General features: G+C 41.2%; 1 protein-coding gene across 3 annotated transcripts in view; it reads right to left on the bottom strand.

Annotated features, from left to right (window-relative positions):
* Positions 1-3,276: 3,276 nt before the first annotated feature.
* Positions 3,277-23,870, bottom strand: part of Upf2 (UPF2 regulator of nonsense mediated mRNA decay) — a 105,612-nt gene continuing 85,018 nt past the window's right edge. For 2 of the 3 annotated variants that reach the window (XM_021185904.2, XM_021185914.2), the window contains exons 17-22: positions 18,090-18,191; positions 17,741-17,839; positions 12,543-12,710; positions 9,158-9,299; positions 8,124-8,244; positions 3,277-4,527 (exon numbers count right to left, since the gene is read on the bottom strand). In XM_021185904.2, coding sequence (XP_021041563.1) covers positions 4,518-4,527; positions 8,124-8,244; positions 9,158-9,299; positions 12,543-12,710; positions 17,741-17,839; positions 18,090-18,191 — 642 coding nt within the window. In that variant the 3' untranslated portion in view covers positions 3,277-4,517. The remainder of the gene's footprint in view (positions 4,528-8,123; positions 8,245-9,157; positions 9,300-12,542; positions 12,711-17,740; positions 17,840-18,089; positions 18,192-23,870) is intronic. The other variant, XM_021185922.2, reaches the window with a different exon arrangement.

Genomic DNA, 23,870 nt, shown 5'->3' with positions numbered 1-23,870 from the left:
ACTGTATGAGGGGATATACCACATGTATGTACTGTATGAGGGGATATATCACATGTATGTACTGTATGAGGGGATATACCACATGTATGTACTGTGTGAGGGGATATATCACATGTATGTACTGTATGAGGGGATATATCACATGTATGTACTGTATGAGGGGATATATCACATGTATGTACTGTATGAGGGAAATTATCACAATGCATGCATGGCGGTCAGAAGACAATTTCCAGAAATAAGTTCTTTCCTCCCACCCCCTGGGTGCCAGGGAGTGAATTCTGGTTCTCAGTTAGGCCCGGCAACAAATGCCTTTACCTGCTGAGCTGTCTAGCCCCACAACAGACCATTCTTGCCTGGTACTTTGGAGAGCTCAGGAAAAAAAGTGCCAGGACCTTTGTAAATATGGAAATCATAAACTGGACAACATTACATATTTCCCCATAATATTCATGGAACTATCAGCCTCTGTTATTGGGTAGTGGAGATGTGCACAGAAAAAGAAAAGGAGAAAGAAAAGGAAAAAGAAAAAGAAAAGTTTATGTCTGCAGATCTCTGAGGAAATGGGAACACTGTTTCTTCAGTTGACAAGGAATCAGAGCGTGGCCAGCCTAGCTTCATCCAAAGGATGTAGTTGCTGCTTGCATCACTTCCTATGAACTACGACGAATAGTTGCTGGTTGGATCTGCCCAGGCGTCTTTGGCGGCCAAGTCTAAACCTGAATCTGTATATTTGGTTTATGAGACCATCAAGGCTCACTTCGCATGCGCCGTATCAAGCACAGACTCAGAGGAAATGGTACACCTGCTCACACTGATGTCCCTCAGCCTCTGTGCTGGGTCTCAAGCCCATCATCCTATTCATCCTCACACAACCCTAACTTATCCCCCATTTTATAGATGAGAAAGCTGAAGGTTTGAGGCCAATAACTCCCAGAAGTTATGAGGACAGTGTTGGAGCTCAATCCATACCCCGAGTAACCTTGGCAACCTGCTTCTTCCTTTGCTCCCTTGAACACAGAACACACTTCTTTTGCCTTTGGACTTCCCTCAAGTTCTAGTTCTGAGGACTGACTGTCACAGTTCATGGCACCAGACTGCTGTTCACAGCCTATGAAGATGCTTCTGCTAGCACTGATGACAGCAGACTGTACGTCATCATGGTCACAACACCAGAAGGCATCCTTTTTTTGGGTAGTTCACAGGGATCAGATTACAGATGTTTTAGCCAAGCCTGGCCAGAGTCCCTTGGATAGTTACACTTGTGTGCAGTCCATTAAGTTAGTCTCTATACTTACGGAAATGCTAGGTGTGATGGCACAAGCCATGAGTTCAAGGCCAGCCTGAGCTATAGAAAGAGAGTCTCAGATCAAAACAAATCCCTTGGATGTTTGAGCACTGTTGGCAGAGACAGGACTGGGCTTGAAGAGGTTCAGCTGGCAGAGTGTGTATGTAAAATGGATGAGATTCTCAGTGCCCAGAAACCCAGAAAGATGACAGAATGGCACCATGATGATGTATGCGCCTGGGAGGATCACAAATTCACGATGATTTTATCTACCTACTTATTTATTTGGCTTTTTGAGACAGGGTTTCTCTGAGTAACAGCCCTGGCTGTCCTGGAACTTGCTTTGTAGACCAGGCTGGCCTCAAATTCACAGAGATATGCTTGTCTCTGCCTCTTGAGTGCTGGGATTCAAGGTATGCCTGGCTTAATCTTTTGTTACAAACCAGTTCCACAGATTGTGAGAGAGAGGTTAGGGGAGGGGAGGGGAGGGGAGGTTAGGGGAGGGGAGAGATAGTGAGATTGTACATAAAAAGGTCATTTTGAGAACACAGTGAAGAAGCCTCTGCAACATAAAGGCAGGCTTCCAGAGAACCCAACGCTGCCAAGCCGTGGACACGCAGCTTCCAGGACTGGAAGAAACCATTCCTTTAAACTCCACAATCACAGTTAAGAAGAGCAGTCTACCATGAGCATGAACAGGGAAGAGCAGAGAATATTTCTGTTTGCACTTACTTGTCTAATGTCCAAGGATTCCTGAACATTGCTTTATCCTTAGAATAATCGCCATTGCTTTAAGCAAAGTTAACTCCCAAAATGCTCAAAGTTAACCCCTAAAATGTAAAGACTTTAGTTTTTGAAAATTTTATTTTTCCTTTATGCATATAGATAATGTGCTTGCATGTCTATCTGTCTACTGGTTGGGTGCCCAGTACTGACACAGGCCAGGGGTTATCAGACACCCTGGAATTGGAGTCACAGATAGTTGTTGAGCATCCTGTAGGTGCTGAGACTTGAATCTGGGGTCGTCTGGAAGAAAAGCCAATGCTCTTAACAACTGAGCTACCTCTCCATCCCCTGAGAGTGCAAACACTTTAAAATCACTTCCGATGGGGACCTAGGGCACATTTAACTCCATTTCTGCCCTGAAGTTTCTCATCCCACATAGAGATCTATCTGTATTATGTACAGTTGGAGTTGTTAGAAAGTCTGGAGCCTCTCTTTACTACTGGTAAAGTATTCTCAACATTCTAGCACTTATTCCCTATAGTGAAATTATTTGCTGTTTAAAATACAAATCCCACAATCACTGACCTTGAGAAATTCGATTCCCAAATAGTAGCTCTGAGTGACAGGACACCTCTCAGGAGGATTCCTGATCTGTAGAAAGAATGCTTCTCTCTACGCTCATCTTTATTTTCTAGGTAACACTAGCTTTCTGGACTGGCAGTCATGGCAGGGAAGGGGGCTGATGGCAGCCCTAACTTTGGTTGTTATTCATGGTACTGAAGTTCAAACCTAGGGCCTGACAGTGAGTTACAACCCCAACCCCGAAACTGGGCTCCTTGGCTTGTGGTTCCAGGAGTTATTTCCTGTTTCCTTCTCCTCCTCCACACATCTTATCCTTCTTTGTTCTTTCCACAGGACATGGGTCACATCCGACAAGAACTCTACGACTTGGTTTTTAGAGACAATGTCTTCTGTGCATGGCGGCACACACCCTCAGTCCCAGCACTTGGGAGACAGAGGGAGGCAGATCTCTAAGAGTTTTAGGTCTTCATACTGAGTTCAGAGGTCCACAGAATAAGTACATACTGCCAAGGCTAGCCCTCCAATTTGTGATTCTACTTCAGTAGTGAGTTCTGGGATTACACTCATGTACTACCGTATCTAGCAGAGAATATTTTTTAATAAAGCATGAAGATGACCCTGGATGATACTAACTGACCCACTGAAAGGTTTCCCAACCAAATAAAACAAATCATGCCAAATCCAAATTACAACACTTTATTGCAGCATCGGCAAAGGTCAGATTTCTGAAGCTGGTGAAGATTGGGCAGCATTTCCATGTGAAATGTTACAACTTTACAAGTTTTGTTTCTTATTGAAATCTACATGCAGAAACTGAAATATGGTAAAAGAAAGATGCAAAATAGAAAAAAGATGTGATCAAGTTGTAGCATACAGATGTGTCCTTTAACTAAATTACTATGCCTACTGGAAAGCAAATGAAAGACACCTATCCTAATAAATTAACAGACTAAGAACCCTCATTTCTATTGGGGAAAGGGGAACAAAACGAAACGAAAACAAAAGCAAAGTAAAAGCTCTACTTGTTTCCATATCTTGTTTAGACACAGAGGCTGTAAACCCATGAAGGTCAACAAAATACTCTGATCCGCTTCTTGTTGTCCTTCGTTGTTCTGTGACATGCTCACTGGCACCGCTTGTTTTCAATGATACTTACAATGGGCTCTACTATATCCCCGTTCTTAGGCTGGTATCAGACCTTCTAAACCATCTGCATTAATGCTTTGCATATGAACAGTCTTCACAGTTTCTTTCACTCTAATAGGCAACTTTACATCACTGACTCTGATGGTTAACACAGGTTTTTCTCCCTCATCCCTTGCTCCTCTTGAAACAAACTCCTTAACAACACCTTTCCTGGTGGCTTATCTGGCATTTGGATCTCTTTCATCATTTTGTTGTCCTGCATGTACGTTTTACTACAAGATTTTACTGCTTGCTCTATACTTTTCTACTGTAGTCCTGGAGCCCCCAAGTGTATCTTCTTCCAACATGGGATGTTCAATTCAGAGACACTGTAACTTAAATCAAGTTTAAAACTCAAGTTCATTTCCCCCATACCATTCCCATCTCAACTGTTTCTTCTCCGGCTCAGTCACCTCATGGACGCTGTTCTTGGTGTAACTGCTCAGTAGTCAAGTGAACCTTCTCATTTCTTGACTGCCATTCTCAAGAGAAGATTAACCCTCACGTGATTTCCATTACAAAAGGCCTTTCTGCCTTGTCTGGAAGCGTCGGCTTGTTCCGGTGTTGGCAGAGGCTGGTGTTTCTGCCTCATGGCCCCAGCCTGTCCCAGGTTTAGATTCGCAACTCTCTAGACCGACATGCTGAGATGTGTCCGCTGCTCTCATTCAATTGCTGGAGGACTCCACTATCCACAACATCAGATACAGGACCTAATGAAATGACACGTGCTGCTGGATCAACGTCTCCTAAAGGGACAAACGGGATGGCATTAGGAACTTTACCGCACAGGCAGGAAAGTGTCAGTCATCAGCAGCCACCATGCAGAGTTAGTGCTTCTTGAAGATTCTATACGCTCTCCAGTGGAAGTATGGCTCCTACACCTTGGCTTCAGCCAATCTTCTCCCCCACACTTTTGATATGGTCAGACACAGCCCAACCTGGCTTTGTACTTACTACGTAGGTAGCTGAGGAGGATAATCATGAACTCCTGGTTCTCCTGTCTTCTGCTCCCATGTCATTGGGCTATAATAGGCATGTGCCCTCTACAGCTAATTTCTAAAATGCTAAGAAATCATGGTTTGTGAGTTATTGACTTGTGTATCACCAAAATGTGTATCACCAATATGGTGAAGTCCAACATGTTTTAGAACATCAGGTTAAAATCTTATTTGGAAACAGCTGTTGGCAGATGTAATCAATTAAGATACACCCATGCTGGGATAGGCTGAGCTCCCAACTTGAGATTGTTCTTACAGAAAAAAGTATGTCCTCAGACATGTACACAGGAAGAACACTATGTGAAGACAAAGACACAGCCTAGGATGATGTATCTAAAAGCTATGGGACGGCCAGCAGACTCCTGGAAGCTGGGATGCCTGAACATGCTCTCCATAGCCCACAAGCAACCAGCCCTGCCTGAGACAAACACAATTCTGCTGTTGAAGCCACTCAGGGCAGGGGAATGAACTGTTACACTACGGTTTAACTAACAGCAGGCTAGAGTAGCAAGAAACTCTTAAGGAATAAAATCCAAAACTAGACAAGTGTATCCTGAGCTATGGCTACAAAATCTCTTCAAGGAGGAGGTGAGGCCCGGATACTGACACAATCATTCTCGGAAAGGAAGAAATCAACGACACAAACGTCTTTCCTGAAGTAAATGCAAGCAGCTGTCTGAAACAGCAGTGCAGTGGATGAGGAGATCAGAGGTCTAGTAAAGTGCCACGTGACCATCTTATAGGCAAACAATTACCCTGAGTGATTCTAAGAACTGAAAAAAGTATTTCTAATACATACTTGAGCTAATGCTATTCTGGGAAATATATAATGATTAACCTTAAAATACTGACGTAGAGAAGTTCCCATGGGTGCTGTGGACAGAGTCTAGACTTACAAGAGCTGAAGGCCCACCAGAGCTACACATAGTAGGGGTCTGTGTCAAAGAAAGCCATGGGCTGGGGGTTCAGCTCCGTCAAGAGCACAGCCCTGGCTGGGTTATTTACCCATCAATGTGGGCAGGGAATATAATAAAGTTGTGAGCCAGTTCTCCTAGCTGCTCGACAAGATGAGATGGGAGAACTAAGCCAGGGACCGCTTAAGTCAAGCTGGACAGTACAGCAAATACCCTATCTCAAAACAAGGGAGGGCAAGATGCATTTCAGTAAATAACCAATACATATCTGCAAAGTTTAGAAAGCACTGCGGTCATCCACATGGAACCGAAGCACCCAGGTGTCAGTATCAGCACTTGCTGAAGATGCCAGTGTCACCTTTTCAAGGCAAACTGAACTGAGAGCAACTCACTCTACACTACTGAAAAGTACAGGAAAAAACCTAGAAAATAGTTTTACTTAAAGCATATTACCTCATTCAAGGTAAACACCTATAATTTTCTAAAGGACTTAAGTTTTAATTTACATTCTTATCAACTCTTGATTAAGCCTATCAAATCCCTAGGCAAAGATATTACAACTACTTCAGTAACCAGCCAGCAAGTAAATTTTACTTTAACTGCCATATCATGTCATGAGTGTTAATAACTGGCTTTAAATAGAATCCATCATCTCAAGAATCAATTTGGAAGCAGTTTCTCATAGGCACAAGCTTCCCTCCCTCACACAGAAAACCCCTTACACAGTCAAGACACCTGATGATACTCCAATGCTATCTTGAAGTGAAAAGCAAAGAAAATAAATAGAACCTAAACTACCAGAAGATTTCATTCTTTCATTTCTTTTTTTCAAATAACTATATTTCTTCACCTAGAATTTAAAATTTAAAACCAGAGACCACTTGCTACTCCAATTGGCTTAACACCTCTTTACACGTTTGTCTTCTCTTTTACAATGTTCATTCACACATTACATTTTTAAAGGGTTTATTAGACTTTACAAAGGGCCTTTAAAAAGACTTATGTGAATTTCTGCCTGCATGTATGTATGTATATATATATATATGTACCATGTACATGACTGATCTCCAGGAGGAAGGTGTCAGAGCCCCTGGAAATGGAGTTAAATACGGTCGTGACTCTCCATGTGGGTGCTAGGAATCAAATGTTAGTCCTCAGAAAGAGCAGTAAGTGCTCGTAACCACTGAGCCATCTTTCCAGCCACATGCCATCTCTGCTCTACCCCTTTTGAGGTGGTTTAGAATTTGCTATAATCAAAGCCAGGCTCGAACTCATGGAAATAAACACCTGCTTCTGTCTAGCTAAGACCTAGGATAAGTGTGTGCCACCATGCTAGGCTCAGAGAGAGGGTCATTCTTAAAGATGATGGATGCTGGCTAGTCTTATGTCACTTGACACAAATTAGAGTTATGAAAGGAGGGAACCTCAATTGAGAAAATGCCTCCATAAGATCCAGCTGTAGAGCAGTTTCCTGATTAGTGGTTGATAGGGGAGGGCCTAACCCACTGTGGGTGATGCCATCCCTGGGCTGACAGTCCTGGGTTCTATAAGAAGGAAAGCTGAGTAAGCCATGAGGAGCAAGCCAGTAAGCAGCACCACTCCATAGCCTCTGCATCAGCTCCTGCTTCCAGGTTCCTGTCCTGACTTTATTGATGAGCCAATATGCACATGTAAGCCAAACCCTGTTCTCTCCAACTTGCTTTTTGGTTATAACCCTAAAATAAGTTGGTATTGCTGTGATAGACCTGACCATGTTTTTGGAGGATCGTGGAAAGACTGGAATTCTGGGCTAGAAAAGCCACTGAGTGTTGAGAGTTTAGTGGGATGCACTGTGGGAGCTTGTAAGATAACAATGTTGTGAGAGTACAAACCATGAGCCTGGCTTGTGACATTTCGGATGGAAGCTTAAAGATTCCATCGGGGCCGTTTGCTCTTTTAAGATCTTGTGGTTCTGGTTAGCTGGGGCTGAACAATCAGCTGTGATTAACGAGATACCAGAACTATTCAAGTGGAGTTTTGCTGGGATACTCAGTGCTGGTCAGCTCGTGCTGAGAGTTTAGTGGTTAAGAGAGCAGCATCACTGAGGTGGAACCTTCTAGAAGTGTTTCCTGAGAGCACAGCGAAGCGTTGCTCCAGAGGCAGCCATGGTTGTACACAGTTGTAGTTTTGGTCTCTGATGATGATAAAAGGGGACGGATATTATCAGGAACAGTACTGCATATACTTTAAGCTATTTTTAAGAAATCAAATAGGCAGGAAACTAATGCTTCCCATTGCCTCTTCCGCTACTTTGCATTTTTAGTAGCAATGTAACAGGCTTCAATAAAATTCAGCTCTATCATTGAATCTAGTCGTAAGTCCTCAATTGGCTCACAGAAGCATCACCAACAGAAACGTGTTAGAAGCAGCAAGTCTTCGAAGGCTGCTTACCTCCCACCAGTCTTAAAGATTAGATCTGCATTAGGTGCTCCCTTTGGATGCTGGTAACGAGGCCGCCGCTCACGATTAGTGTTTGCTGGAGCTGGGCGCTGGGCAAGAGACTGCAACATTTCTGTGATTAGGAGCAAAGAGGAAAATGCTGTTAGCTCTTGGGAGCATAAACCTCCACAAACCTACAAACACCAGGGAGATAGAGCTCATTAGTCCTTATATGTAGGTAGCTGACTCTTTCAGAGAAGAACAGTATAGTATATAGGTTAATGAAAATCAAGTACTAAAACCATGGAAAAGCAAAGGAAGTAACAACTGGAATAGCTACATTTAAAACACTCTATGACAGCCTAGGGACGCTGTTCCTCCCCAGGCACTGTCCCCTGGTTTTCTCCAACAGCAATTCTCACTGGGACTTGGGCCTTGCCTAGTATTGGCCTTGGTAGGCCAGCAAGCCCCAGGGATCTGCCTCTCAACACTGGGGTTACACACTGAGTGCTGGGAAATCCAACTCAAGTCCTTTACAATCTGAACCCAATTTCCCATATTATTATTTTTATTCAAGTTAATAAGATTTATTTTTATATCTGGTTGCTATGGTGCATTTAGGAGGCAGAAACAGGTGGATCCCTAAGTTGAAAGCCAGTCTGGTCTACAGAGCAAGTTCCAACATAGCGCTACACAGAGAAACCCTGTCTTGAAAAAAAAAGGAAAAAAATGATTAATTTTAATTCTGTACATGCATGGATCATGTGCATGTGCGTGCAGACAAAGCCAGAGGAGTTGGTTACAGGCAACTTGTGAGCCACCTGAAGAAGTTGAAGGAAATTAAACTCAGGTCCTCTGGAAGAGCAATATGTGCTCTCAACTGCTGAGCCATCTCTCCAGCCCCTCTATACATTGTTACTAAGTGATCTTGCTTTCTTTTATTAAGATCGAGTCCTACTGTACCCCAAGCTGTCCTCAGCCTGCAGAGTGAGGACATGTAGGGCAATGGCTTATGCTACCATTGCTAGCCTGTAATTCTCTCATACCTTGATAATCTTCTTGCTCTTGTCGTTCATTGATGTCTAAGGTGAGCTTTTTCATCCTCATCCTCTCCTCTTGTTCTGCTTGTTGCTGGTTCCAATGATTTGCAGCAAGTTGGGATGACATGGGCACATTGAGAATCTTAAACTGGAGGAAAAACAACACTGGAATCAAAAGTAGCCTGATAAAATAGCAAGGATGATTAAATAAATGAGTTTACAAAACAATACTATATATCCTTCACTGTAAATCAGATTTGTCAAACCTATATTATTCAAAGAAGAAACAAGGCCTATCTACTGGTGGATGGGAACGGGAAGGCTACTTAGCTACTTAGATGTGAACACAGGGAGATGGGACACGAGGAGGGAGGGTGACATAACTGATGCAGAGATCCGGTCCTTTCTCAGAATGTCCGTGTTCAGAACGATGTTTCTAGCTTAGGAATGCACATGGCAAACAAAGCTAGATAAAAATCTGTAAAATACAGCCCATAGCCCATGGCTCCCTGCGAACTTTTAGGTAACCTCTGATAATCAGCTAAGCAAATTGTACAAATTGTTTAAAGTGTTTCTTCTTTTTTTTTTTTTTGGTTTTTCAAGACAGGGTTTCTCTGTGTAGCCAGCCTTAGCTGTCCTGGAACTCACTTTGTAGATCAGGCTGACCTCGAACTCAGAAATCTGCCTGCCTCTGCCTTTTGAGTGCTGGGATTAAAGGTGTGCCACCATGCCCGGCGAAAACAAAGTGTTTCACAACCTAAACTCTGTGGCACAACAGTGTGCATACTTTACCTTGCGTCATGTAAAGCCTTTGTGCATAGTATATGCTTTAAAATATTAGAATTAAATGACCTTTCCAGACTTTCTTCTTTGTGCCAAGAGAAGCCGTTGGTATGGGTAAAGAGTGTGAACGAAGAGCAGAGAGAATAAAGGAGACCTAAAATATGATGACTAAGATTTTTAAAAAGCCTAACTCAAAGAAACAAGCAAGCCTAGGGGAAAATGTTAAAACTGGGATTTGAGAATCCTGGTTACGGTAGCAAATTACCAACTCCAGGTAGCCAAAAAGCAGTTTTGGCAAAGATCTGGGCACAATCCCCAATTCAAGTCTTCCAGCTCTCACTTTCCTCCTTAGAGACTGAGTGAACACAGAGAGCACAGCCCGGGTCTATAGACAGTAAGGGGTGGGACTTGTTGTAAAGCCTTGTGTGTGTGTGTGTGTGTGTGCGCACGTGTGCATGGACACGCACACACAGGCATGCCTATACAGAGAAGGGTGGGGAGTGATGCAGGATTTTACTTTACCATGTTAACTTTAATGTTAGTCATAACTATAGTCTTTGCTAGCCCTATACTTCTACTAGTACTGAGGCTATTTTACACACTAGCTAGCAAATAAAGGTATAAAGCAGGACTTCTATGATCACTTATTTAAACAGGAAATTATGGACAGGAACTGAGTTACTCAACTAGAAATTAAAAAACAAACAAAAACCATACAGAGGGGAGTTGTATGAAGTCATGTAATGCGAACTCAGAAAGGGAAGGGCGGGCAAGCCCAGGGCAAGGTCCTGCTGTGGCCCTCAGCCTTGGGTTAGGGTGCGGGTGCTGCTGATTATCTTAATCTCGCCTTGTTTTCTTACTGAAAAGGAAAGAGGGGTTTCTGGTCTTAACTTAGTGGGGGCTGTCTTTATCAAGGGGCAGGCCCTCAGCCCTCACACCCTGCCTAGTAGCTGGACGCCAAGAATAGAGCGTCCAGCCACACTCTTGGAGGTCAAGAGTCAGGGCTGCTCTTTCTTACTGTGTAGGGAGTTAAATGACTCATCTTACTTATTCCAAGGGTTGAACACTGGGACCCACTCCCGTTCCTTGCTAAGATGCAGAGGGTGGTGGCTACTGCAGAGTTTTAGGTTCTGGTACTCGTATTTAACATGTAGGTGGCAACCCACTTTGAGCCACAGGTTCAAGAAGGGGCTAGTTCTAGAGTCAGGTCTCAGCAAGCGTATAAAGTATAAAAGGAGTCAAAATCTTTATGTGGCTCCCATCTGCTGGCACTGGTGACTAAGGATGGTGCTGCAGAGCTGTTCTTTGTCCTCTAGACAGAGAGGCAGACATCCAAGACCAATGTGGTGTTCACCAGGAGCTAGCCCTGCTGATCTTTCAGGGGTTCCTGCTTACTGTTCTTTATCCTCTTCAGAGGGTCTGTCAGCCCTCATCTCCAGTGTGTGTGTGTGTGTTGAACACACACTGTCCCTGCACCCACTGAGCCATCTCTCTATGCTGGTCTCAGTACCGTGGCTACAGATTCCTCAGGCACAGACAGTACTCACTAACTTCCTGATTGTGTCTGCAGGCACAACCTCCCTTCCTGCTTGTCCCTATGCTCGTTGTCTCCTTTCACTTGCTTTATGTCTCTCATATTCCCAAACTGACACTGTGAATTCCTTTACTAAACCAGAATGACAGCTCAAAGAGAAAAGAATTTGTTTAACTTATGCTCTACACGAAAGGTCCAGCATGAACACAAATAAGCCAAATGGTCATGTGAATAACATGTAAACCACCTAATTAGACCTGACTACCTTATTTCCTAAAAGCTGGTATTTCTTTCATTCTAATATATATCATTAAAACAAAAATGTTAATTATAACATGAATTAATCAATTTAGAAATAAGCCTGATATCAGAAATGATAAAGCATAAAAACAGAACTGATCCATGAGCATGCAGAAGATGTTTCTAACAGCTGGCCTTTATCCTTGTATACCAAGTCTTATTATCTCACAGGAGATAAGACAGGCAGGTATTCCATCATTTCTGCCACCTATATATAGTCCTAGGACATAGACACATACATATGCATATAGTGCATAGCTGCTGCTCAGTAAACATCTGCTAAATGAACACATGAGTTCCTAACGTAATGGCTTAGTAGCCAAGGAAATGATTTTTGAGGGATCATATGTTAACACACAGCAAAGAAAGGAAGAGCACAGTCAGAGAAGGTGTGGGGCCTGGTAACAGACTTCAACAGAAGGACTGACCCTTGGCACTCAGTGTTTCTTGGTATATGTTAGTCCACATCCTCCTCTCCCTTATCCTACCCCCATACTGAGCTTCCTTATATAGTTTCTACTTAAAGTCAAGGTATTTATATGTTCTTACAAGTATATACACACTTAGAACTTTCCATTAACACACATCCAGTCTAAAAGTCAGTCAATTCATCTATCAATCAATCATCATGAATAATATCTCTACTACTGAATACTCTAAATGTTTACCATGTCCTTTTGTAGGAAAATGGTAACTTGGAATTTACTAAACAAAGTAAATTCTAACACCCAATAGCCAACAATTATCTGTAACTACACAAGGAACATATCTTACCTGCTGTTTATTGCCTTTTCTTGTTAGCATGACAAATGGCATCGTGTCTGCAGACTCTGTCTCTCCTTCCCCCCCACCAAGTGGGGGCCCTTTCCTCAGCTGGCTTTTGAGATGCAAAGGGATAGCCACATCAAGCTGGTGCACTTTAACAGACTCACCACTTCGCTGCTTCAAGACAGAAATTTAAAAAGTATATAAATATTCTGAAACACACAGAGAAATAATAAAAAACCTGCAAACAATTCATTCAACATAGTATTTCTTAAAACAAAATCTTAAGATCCAGAGACTGGCAAACTCAAAACAAAGAAATGTCTCTTCTCACTGCCTAAAAAGCCTTTGAGTCTGACTATAAGGAACGCTGTGATTTGGCTTCTGTTTACTGCACCAGCCTCCATGGCACACAACACTGTGGGCCCCACAGGCTGAGTTCTTCAAAAGCATCCTGTCCTTTCCCCTCTCTCTCATGGCACATAGCTGCCTTTGTATTACCAGAGACTCTCTGGGTCTGTGAAGTCTGACTCTTCCATGGCTTATCCCCCTCTACCCAGCACTCATAAGCAGCACTGTACAAACAACAGGTGCTCATCAAACACCCAAGAACTAAAGAAATCTTAGTATCAACTGATTTTAGCATTTATAATACATTTTCCAAAAAATTAATTGCATGAATCTTGACTGATGACTTACTTTGCATTGTTTCGAGGTAGATTAAAAGATTTAAGATTAAAAGGAGTTAGTCCTGAGGTTTGGGAGATGGCTTAGTAGGTAAAGTGCAGGCTACACCTGCATGGGGACCTGAGTCTGGAAGGTTAGCACCCATATAAAAGGCCAGGTATAGTAAATAGTATTTGTAGTCCTAGCCCCAGGAGGCAGACACAGGAAGATTCCAGGCAGGGGCTCGCTAACAAGGCTGTGTAAGCAAATCTCCAGGTTCAGAAAAATGCTGTGTAGATAGATGAAGACATACAATGTCAATTTTGGTGTGTACACAAGCACACACATGCACACAGAGGTGGTGGTGGGATTGATTTATTTAGTGTACCTGGAGAAAGCTCATGAACTTTTTTGAGTTTGCAACCACTGTTAATAATGGGTTGTTTTTCCAGTTTCCCTTACGCTAACATATACATATATAATCAAATAACTATTTCCAAGCAAACTGTCCTATACTAAACATATATCGTTAATTTGCAGTGCCAGAGATTGAGTCCAGAGCTTTGGACTTGTCCAGGTAACATCCTACCACAGACCTGAGTCCCCAATCCTATTATTATCATCATTATTTTTACTTTTTTGAGACAGGATTAAACTCACTAAGTTGCCTATGGTAGCCTTGAATTCATGTAGGCCGTAACTTTGTGATCCACCTGCTTCAGTTTTCTGAGTATGGCACATAGTTTTCTTTCCAGTTCTATTCTTGGGGGCATCTTTCTATTTAAACATATACACATGGGGTGGGCAGCAGATATAAATGCATGCATATCTCCTTATTTGAGTCTTCATTGATAGATAACTAACATTTATCATTGATAGACAACCCAAAGCTTACTTTACACTTATTTTGTATGGTTTTCCCCCCAGGGAAGTAAGAGGGATGTGGGACATCTGCTCCAGTGTGTGCACAGGTCAGAGGACACCTTGCAACAGCTGGTTTACTCCTTCAACCATGTGGGTCCTGGGAAGGAATTCAGTTCATCAGGCTTGGCAGCAGTGCTTTTCCTGCTATGCCACCTCACCAGCCCTACAAGTGTACTTGAGAGACTACTGATTCATGAGGATATTCATCTACTAGTGGAGTCATAATCTGATGGCATCACTGAGAAGTAATACAAAATTAGGAAATGAAACCTTGCTAAGGCTTTAGTATGACATCCTTTATAGATTCACATTAAAAGGAGTCCACAGGCTGGGTATGGGTGCATGCCTTTAATCCCAACACTAAAGAGGCAAGCAAAGACAGGCAGATCCTTGTGAGTTCAAAGCCAGTTTGGTCTATAAAAGCAAGTTCCAGGCACTATTGGATTACACAGTGATACTCTTTCTTAAAAAAAAAAAAAAAAATCCCAACAAAACAAAACAAGTTCAGTCCCCGGCTGTAGTGCTACTTTGGGAAGTGTTTGAAATTTTAGGAGGCAGGAACTTGTTGGAAGAGAAAGTGCATTCTGGAGAAAGACTTCCTGGCCCCTTCTTGTCTCTCTCCTTCCCAGCGTCTATGAGATATGCAGTCTTTATCATACACTCCTGTCATCATGCTTCGAGCATAAAGCAATAATGGACTGAAGTTGGGGGCCAAAGGACATCTTTCTTCCCCAGAAGAGTGTCACAGTGACAGAAGGTCTAACTGTATAAATCTGGCTGCAGGAGCAGGTTACTGGGAGCACGCTTGTTCTCAGGAATGTGTCCTGTCCCTGGCCCCCTTCTGTCTTCATGGGGAGATGGCCTCCTACACTACACACTTCACTGATGCTTCTGTACTGCTATGTAACAGACAGAAACCAAACATAAAATAAGGACTTCTTCCATGAAACACTTTCTGTCAGGCATCTGTCACAGCGATAAAAGATCAAATTCTCAATCTAGGTAAGTACCTAGTGAAGCCAGTTCATTCCACCCACTGAAAAGCTCTCACGTGTTTCCCGTTACTGTGCTAGACAGATCACCACCATTTGTACCTGCCGATTAGCAAGATAGCCGTCTCCCCAGGTTTCAGTCCTACCCCTATCAGAACTAATTTCATCTAGGACTTGCTCTTCCAAGGGTTCCCATTACAGTTCTGTTCTTGTCACCATTTGCTTGTAGATTATGTTCACTGATGCTAAGCCTCTATTTAGTTTTCACAGGCAGGCTATTTTCTGTCTTAAGACCTTTGAAATTTTCTTCACTTTTCCCTAATTAAAATTTTTATGTGTGTAGATATTTGCTTGCATGTATGTATCTCTCTGCATCATTGTGTGTCTGGATCCTGCAGAGCCATCAGACCCCTTGAATCTGGTGTTACAGATGGTTAATGACCACCACGTGGGTGGTGAGAATTGAACCCATGTCCAGTGCTCTGAAAGCATCCAGTGCTCTTGACTGGCCAGCCCATTTCTAAATTTAAACAGCTCCATCTGACCAGCTCTATTTAAAACTGTGCTATTAGAAATGTCTTTTCCACCATCCCATCTAATGACGACTCTTCCCTTTCTAGAGACCCAAACATTCCATCTTCACCAATGATCACGACTTAGAGCACATACCTGGTAGTCTTTAAATACCTGTCCTCTCTGAGAAGAAGAACGCCTGTCTCTCTTATCTACTACCTATGCCTTGCCTTGTGTACTGTTAGTCACTCACATTCAGCTTCTCAGTAGCTATCAAATGGTCACTGACTCCATACGCTGCTTTATGAAAACTGTTTTATTCTCTTCTAGAAAATTACAATTGCTAATTATACTTTATCTGACATGCCTCTAAAGTGACCTGAGACTGACTTAATAAATTAAGGGCTTTTAGGCTAGTTATGGGAGCATACACATGTCATTTAAACACATGGGAGGTTGAGGCAGGAAGATTGTAAATTTGAGGCCAGTCTGGGCTAATTATCAAGGCCAGCCCCAGCTATCTAATGGGATCTTGACTCAAAAATAAAACAAAATATCAAGCAGAGAGACACTGAATGCTTCTGTGACAATCTGCCCTCCCCCAAAAAGAACCAGTCCAGACAAGGAAGCTATTAAACAGTCCTTAAAAACTGTGATAAAGACGCTGAACTGCTCCTCCAGTTGAAGGGATTGGGGGTGGGGGAAGTTCAGTTTTCTTTATGGGACAGGCAGGCCACTGGGAGTTTGACCATGCTCCAAAAAGCATAAGGGCAACACAAATGGGCCTTGGTAGTTTATTTATTTATTTTTTGTGGGGAGGTGGGTACACAAGGGTGGGAAGGGGGACCTGGAATGAATGAATGTGTTCAGGGTAAATTGTATAAAATTACCAAATAATAAAAATATTATGTTGGACAAAAACAAAAAACTGACCAGCCAATCAAATAAACACACACACACACACACACATATTACAATATCTGGATATATAAAGACATACTTAATATCTGAAAGAAGCAGGAAATTGGTCTAATATGTGTATAATAATATTCTAAACAATAATAACAATAGGAAAGATGGTTAATACTTTGGGGAGGGATGAAGGAGGAGGTATGTTGTGTCCTTCAATAACCTTGTCAATAGTAAAATCTAGTATTTCTTCTCTAAAGAACCAGTCTGCGAGCACAAAATGACTTAATATCTTAAACAAGCCCCAAACAAGCTATCACCTTGCTCTATGGCCTACCTAGCTATCCCCTAGTTCTCTTCCCTTTCCAGTGAACACTGATCAATAATTAGCTATACTGAACATTTTCACTCCTTCCCTTAAACATAATTTACCTCAATGGTTGCTCCTCAACAACTCTATGTTCGGACAAAAGCATGCTAAGTTAACAAAGGGGTTATCAGTAATTTAATAAGCAGAAGTAAATAACCCAAAGGAGTTTCTCTCCTATTACAGAAAAATGTAATCATTCCAAATGACTGTGATGTTTTAATAAATGCCAAATGAATGACTAGGGATGCAGTTCAGTGCCCAGCTAGCCCATCTTGGGTTTGATCTCCAGTAGCACAGACCAAAACCAAACGTTACACAGAGTTTTGATAAAATCTTGTTTGTTCCCTGTCTCGAAAAAACCAAAAAAAAAAAAAAATCTTGTTTGTTAGCTGGATGTAGTGGCATATGTATTTAATCCCACCCCCAGTTTATTAATGCTGTGAACATAAAGATTTATTTTATTGTTAGTTATGTCTCTGCATGTGTTATGTGGGTTACATGCATACAAGTGCCCATATAAGCCAGGGTTTCAGATCCCCAGTCCTGGAATCACAAGTGCCTGTTAGCCATCTAACACTGGGGGTTGAAAACAAGTTGAGTAAGGGCAGTGCATGCTCTTAAAAATGATCGCTCCCATCTTACCATAACTACATTTATTCTCATTCTCGCTCAAGAACTGCTAATCAGGATTTGGAATACAGGACATGTTGGCAGTCATAATCTGTGTACATTAGGGAGATATGCTACAGGGGTGGCTGCTTAGAAAGAGATCCTTGTATTAATCAGAATCTTGTGTACTACAATGTTTTGTGTTCAAAAGAGTGATATTTTACCTGAAGGTTTTCTAGCATCATTTTGTCCAGAGCTTGAATGAAGTCCTCATCTTCTACACAAGGAACATGCTTCAGTCCACCTCCCTTAATCATCACCTCCTTATCAAACAAAGGAAAAAGTCATAACCCATTTCACTGTAATGTTTCATAAGTCAGAGCCTTTCTGTATGATGATGTGGGCAGCATAACCAAAGGTAAAGGTTAAAATAACTTGCCACCCAGGGGGAAACAAAAGTAAGTTCCCAAGAAAGCTATTTTTTATAACCACAAGCAACAAATTCAATGATTAAAATCAAATACTCAAAACCACTACAGAATTTGAAAATAAAACAAATATGGTTATACATACAGCATTTTCTTCATCAGTCTCGTTCTCCTTGTTGGAATCTGTGAGGTAATCTGTATTCTCCTCTTCCTCCTCCTCTCCCTCATCATCATCATCAGAACCCTCCTGAAATGAACATCAACAGACAATTCAAGCCCTCCGGTAGGGAACCTAACAGGCCTTACAAAGGTGTGTAGGTGTGTCATTTACTTACTCCTAGCCTCCTTTCATGGAATCTGTTTGAAATGAATGATAGGACAAGTCAGAGGGCCAACATTTCCTACACGCCAGGAGCTAAATACCAGTCACAGGTCAGACAGCACATAAAGCATTAACGTAAATTACACGAGGAAGCAGTTTCCTGAACCTTTAGTATTTCTCACTGTAGTTTTTTTTACTATTCATCTAATCCTACAAAGTTCACATTTAATCCCACCAGTTAAAAACCATGATAGAGCACTATGCAGGGATGTTCTCTTGTCCTTTATTATTGTTCCCACTTTTTACATTAAAAACAAAATAGAAATCCAATTTGCAGCTCAAAAATATTTCGGGGTCTATGGACCCACTGTTTCTAAAGAGTCATGTTACTTTTCTGTGAGACATGACGTTCATTCTTATTTTAGCTTCCATGAATGAGTGTACACCCGTACTGTTCTCTCTGTGCCCGGCTTATTCCACCTAACACAATGCCCTCCAGTTCCAACAGACAAGTGATACGACAACATGTGGGCATATCCATGTATGCCCAGCATTACATAGTGTAGACATACCACATTTTGATCTAAACCGTAGAAATCATCCATGTCTGAGAAGACAGAAGTGGTCACACTAATTCGATCACTACACAGAGCATCTAGGGATCACAAACCACACACTCCATAAATATGGTAAAGTGTCAATAAAAGTTTTAAGTCCACTTTGCTAAACTCAGCTGCTTAGCTGCTTTCCACTGTACCAAGGTAAGTGAAAAATACTCCCTAAAACAAATGACTTAAATTTGTACTATTGCTGGCTGTGTGTATGTGGAAAATAATTCCAAGTTCCCATAGCATACTCCTATACAAATATCTGTAAGGTTTTAGAGTTCTACATAGAAAGATTTCACAAGGAATACAATGGCCATCAAGTAATACTGTTTCCTGCCAAGCCTGCAGACCTGGGCTGGAATACACAGAGTGGACTGAGAGAAGCAACTCCCACAAGCAGTGCTGTGACCATCACATAAGTGCTGTGGTACACATGTATGCCCAGACCTACACACTCACCTCTAGTAAATAGTAAGAGCTAAAAACGATTAAAGCCTAAACTTTATTTTTTAAATGCAGTAATTATTTAAGGCAGTTTTCTACTTTAAAATTGAATTCACAAATGATGTTCTTAGCTATGCATGGTATATATGCTTCTAATAAACCCCAGTGCCTAAGGCAGGATGGTCAGGAGTTTGAGATTGTACTGGCAAGTTTCTGTTGAGCCAAGCTAGAGTGACTCAACTGAGTCACTGCCCCCTTCAGACTGACCTATGGGCATGTGGTCCTAGGTATGTAAGAAAGTAAATGGTCAAGCCAGGAAGCAGTGTTCCTTCACCATCTCGGCTTTCGTTTCTGCACCTAAGTTCCTCAGTTATGGCCTGCAACCTGTATCATCAACTACACCCTCCTCCTTCCCAATCTGCTTTTGATTATGGTGTTTATCACAGAAACAAAAATCAAAGTAGGACAAAGGTTATCTTCAGGAACATAGTAAATTCAAGAGCAGCCTAGGATACATGAGACCCTGTCTCAAAAACAAGCAAGCAGGCAAGCAAACACACAAAACAAGAAGCTAATCTTAAATCCCCCTGAAGAAAATGAATCGTGTGTGTATACATATTCTGGGGAGCAGGGGGCAGGATCTCTCACTGTCTCCGTCAGACTGGGTGGCCAGGGATCCTCAGGGATCCTCTCAACCTCTTCACAGATAGTATTACAGCCTTCTCTACGTGGGCGGTAGAGATAAAATTCAGGTGTTCGAATGCACTTTGCCAATAAGCCTTTTTCCCAGCACCTCCTCCCCATGAGTCAATTAATACACAAAGATGTTTTCTATTAAAACTAGATTAAACTAAGCTAAACGAATTAACAAAACCCCCTCCTTTTATTGCTCAGTTAATAAAGCTGTATGTCAGGAGTGGTTCAATGTAAGTGCTAAACAACACTCACAGTTAGGGTATGACTAAACAGGTCTACATATGCTTGGTATAAATGCATTACTCCCTTGAGTATTTTTTATATATGAATAGTTGAATACACAGATGAAGACAGCCAACTGAACAGAATGCATTCATTTTCACAAATAAAATATTGAACAGGAATACATTTGTCTTGATCTTCCTATATACTAATATAATAAGGTAAAATTAATTCATCACAAAACCCAAGCTGGCTAAGGCAAGCAGGAGAGGCAATGTAACACAACAAACCAAACACAAAAATGCCCACATCATATTTGGCTCTGGTACTACTCTCAGAGTGTGGGCAAATTATTTAACCTATTTGTAACTTAAGTTTCTAACTACCATCAACTGTGTTCATAGGAAACATATCGATAGAGTACCTATCAAAGTGAATAGAATCATAAATGTTCAGTAAGTATTATTGCTATTGAAACAATGAGTCTTATACTTTCTTTTGATAAATTACATGTTGCAAAAATTATGTTGTAATAGACTACTTAATCTTCAACAGTTATCTGAGTTTCACACTGATACTCAGAGAGAACATACCCTGGTTGGGAATTGCTAAGACATAGAAGTACCAAGATGGGGCTGGAGAGATGGCTCAGGGGTTAGGAGCACTTGCTGTTCTTGCAGAGATCCTAGAACCCACATGGTGGTCACAATGGTCTGCGTAGGTCCAGCTGCACAGGCCCCAGTGTCCTCCTCTTATGGCACTGCACACACATGGTGTGCATTCATATATAAGTAAAACACTCATACACATAAAAAAAAAATCTTTAAAAAACCAAAACAACAACAACAACAACCACAACCAAACGGAAAGAACAGTGGCTCTGTGGGGACAAGCATTAAAGAGCTGAGCCCAAGGCTATATTGTGTGCTTAATAGATTCTCTACCACTGAGCTAAACTGTTTGGTGCCCTACTGTTCCTAATGAGTTGAGTTCTTGCCTTTTCTTTCTCCACTGGAGTAAATAGTAGAATACTCCTTCCCATGTTTATTACTCCCTAACTCATCTTTCTTTTTCTTAAATAATTTCTGTTTCTGGATAGCTATGGGGAGCAGTGACCTTGGAGGTGAAGAGAAGCTAAGCACCCCTATCTTATTCTTGTCAAGGCCAACCCAGGTTCCCAGATAGCCACCCAACTCCTAACTCAATGTTCTGTCTGCTTTTCTCCCTAGTAGAGCTATGTCCTGTACAGTGTTTCCTTCTTTGCCTTGAAACACAAGTATAAAATAAGCCCTCCCAAATACAAAGTTCAATACTGAAAACAAAGAAATGCATTTAAAAAGAAAAATATACCTCAAACTCTTTACAAGAAAGTTATTTCATATTTACTGAGCATGTTAGATTCATTAGACTTTGTTCATCTAACAGCATGAACTTTGTTCATCTTAGTACCACAGAGAAAATTGTTAGTCTCAAAATTTAAAAGAAATCACTGCCTCATTTCCTTTTGTTATATAAAGTACTTAGCAAGCCCATTAAATTTATATTTCAGAATTTTTCTACAGCAATTTCATTTTGAAAATGAATCAACATAAAAGGCACCTATTATGCTGAAACCAGTTATGGAAGCATACTGCAGCTCTCCATTGTTACTTGTTTTATCTACTCTAAGAGAGCTGTAAGGCCCCAAGGAAAAGGTAGCAGCACACACCATTTAAAAGCACATTCCTGCTGCCTATAAATACACAGCCAGTTACGGAGGCCACAGAGTATGGACTCCTCTGCTCTTCCCAACCATCCATTTCTAACTAAATGACGTGGGTAAATCACATGAGATATCTGTTAGCAGCTAGAAAATCTTCAGGCTTAAAGAAAACATGGTCTTACAGATTTTCATTTTTACATGTAGAAAATCTTAATTACCTTAAATTGCTAGGTCCTTTCTTTTAATTCTATCTTATGACTCTATGAATAATTAATATTCTTTTAAACACCAAACTACACATTTTCTAAATGTCTAGGTTCCATATACTCAAACCATAACTTTAAAACTTAAGTTCCCCAAATACTTATTAATTATAAGCGTTTTTCAGTGTTTAGTGAATATCACACTTCTAAGCTATTTCACATCCTAATTGCTTTAAGCACTCAACACAACGTCATCTACACTAAACCATAGTGATTTATAATCTGGATATATACAAGAGCCAGGGAATAACTAATTTCTGCATTAAATTTTGTTCTCATTATTATTCTACCTTACATTTACCCTACTTATGACAAAATTGTCTTATTTTTAATTATTATAGATATAGATTTTATTTACTGATTGATTTTACTTTATGTATGACCATTTGTCTATATGTATGTGCACTATGTGTGTGCCTAGTGCCTAGGGACAGAGAGGGCACTGTATCCCTGGAACTGGCAGTTGTAATAATGTGGGTGCTGGCATAATCACTGAGCCATTTCTCCAGCTCCTATTTTTTATTTATTTATGTATGAGTGGTCTATCTTCCTGTGGGTCTGCCATGACAGAAGAGGGCATCACATACTCATTACAGATGATTGTGAGCCACCATGTGTTTGCTGGGAATTGAATTCGGGATCTCTGGAAGAGCAATCAATGCTCTTAACCACTGAGTCATCTCTCCAGCCGCCCGCTCCTACTTTATATTAAATTACACGTGTATACCTCTGTATACAGGTATATACATGTGACCACAGAGACCAGAAGGACACAGAGCTGGAATTATAGGTGAGTGTGAAGTGGCTGCTGAGAACTGAATTCCAGTCCTCTGCAGGAGCAGCATGTGTTCCTAACTACTAGACCCGAACCCACCATTGTGTATTTGAGACAGGGTCTCTCACTTGCCTGGGCCTCACCAAGTAGGTGGGGCTGGCTGGGCAATGATCCCCAGGGATCCAGTTGTCTCCTTTCTCTGGATCCATTAACTTCAAGTAATTAACATTTTGTCTGGTCTTTTGTTGTTTTAAGATAGGGTCTCTCTACATTGGCCTAGCTGTCCTGGGACTATTTAGACCAGGCTGGCCTTGAATTCACAGAGCTCTATCTGCCTCTGCCTCCCAAGTACAGGTATTAAAGGCATGTGCCACCATGCCTGGTTTGTTTATTTGTTTCTATTTAAATTTTGTGGGTTGAATGGAGGTCCTCCTGCTTGCACGCAAACATATCACAAAGTAAGCTAGCTCCCCGGGTCCCAAAAAAAATTTTCAGTGGACACTAAATGGCAGGGAAGCAATTTCATATAGTTTGGCCTAAGAGTATAACACCAAAAGGGCAAACCAATTATTATGTTCACAATGAGTCTCAAATTTCAGAACTACTATAGTTCGTAAAAATAAAGCAAAGTGTATGAATATTTACTTAGTAAAATTGTTTTTAAGATTGTAAAGCCCAAAGATTACCCATAACATTAATAATACAATAAGATTAATATAAATAGACGATCAAAATGGTATTTTTCTCAAACTGCCAATAAATAAAAATGCTATAATCAATCTAGTTCTGGTATCTATAAACAACCTTAGTTAAGGGGCGTTACAATAGAAATATGTTATTAGTCACATTCTTAGTAATAAAAAGAGAAGATTTTTTTTTAAAGCATCTGCCACC

The sequence above is a fragment of the Mus caroli genome, chromosome 2 (assembly GCF_900094665.2).
Source record: "Mus caroli chromosome 2, CAROLI_EIJ_v1.1, whole genome shotgun sequence".
Classification (NCBI taxonomy): Eukaryota; Metazoa; Chordata; class Mammalia; order Rodentia; family Muridae; genus Mus; species Mus caroli.
This window is presented reverse-complemented; position numbering and strand designations above follow the sequence as displayed.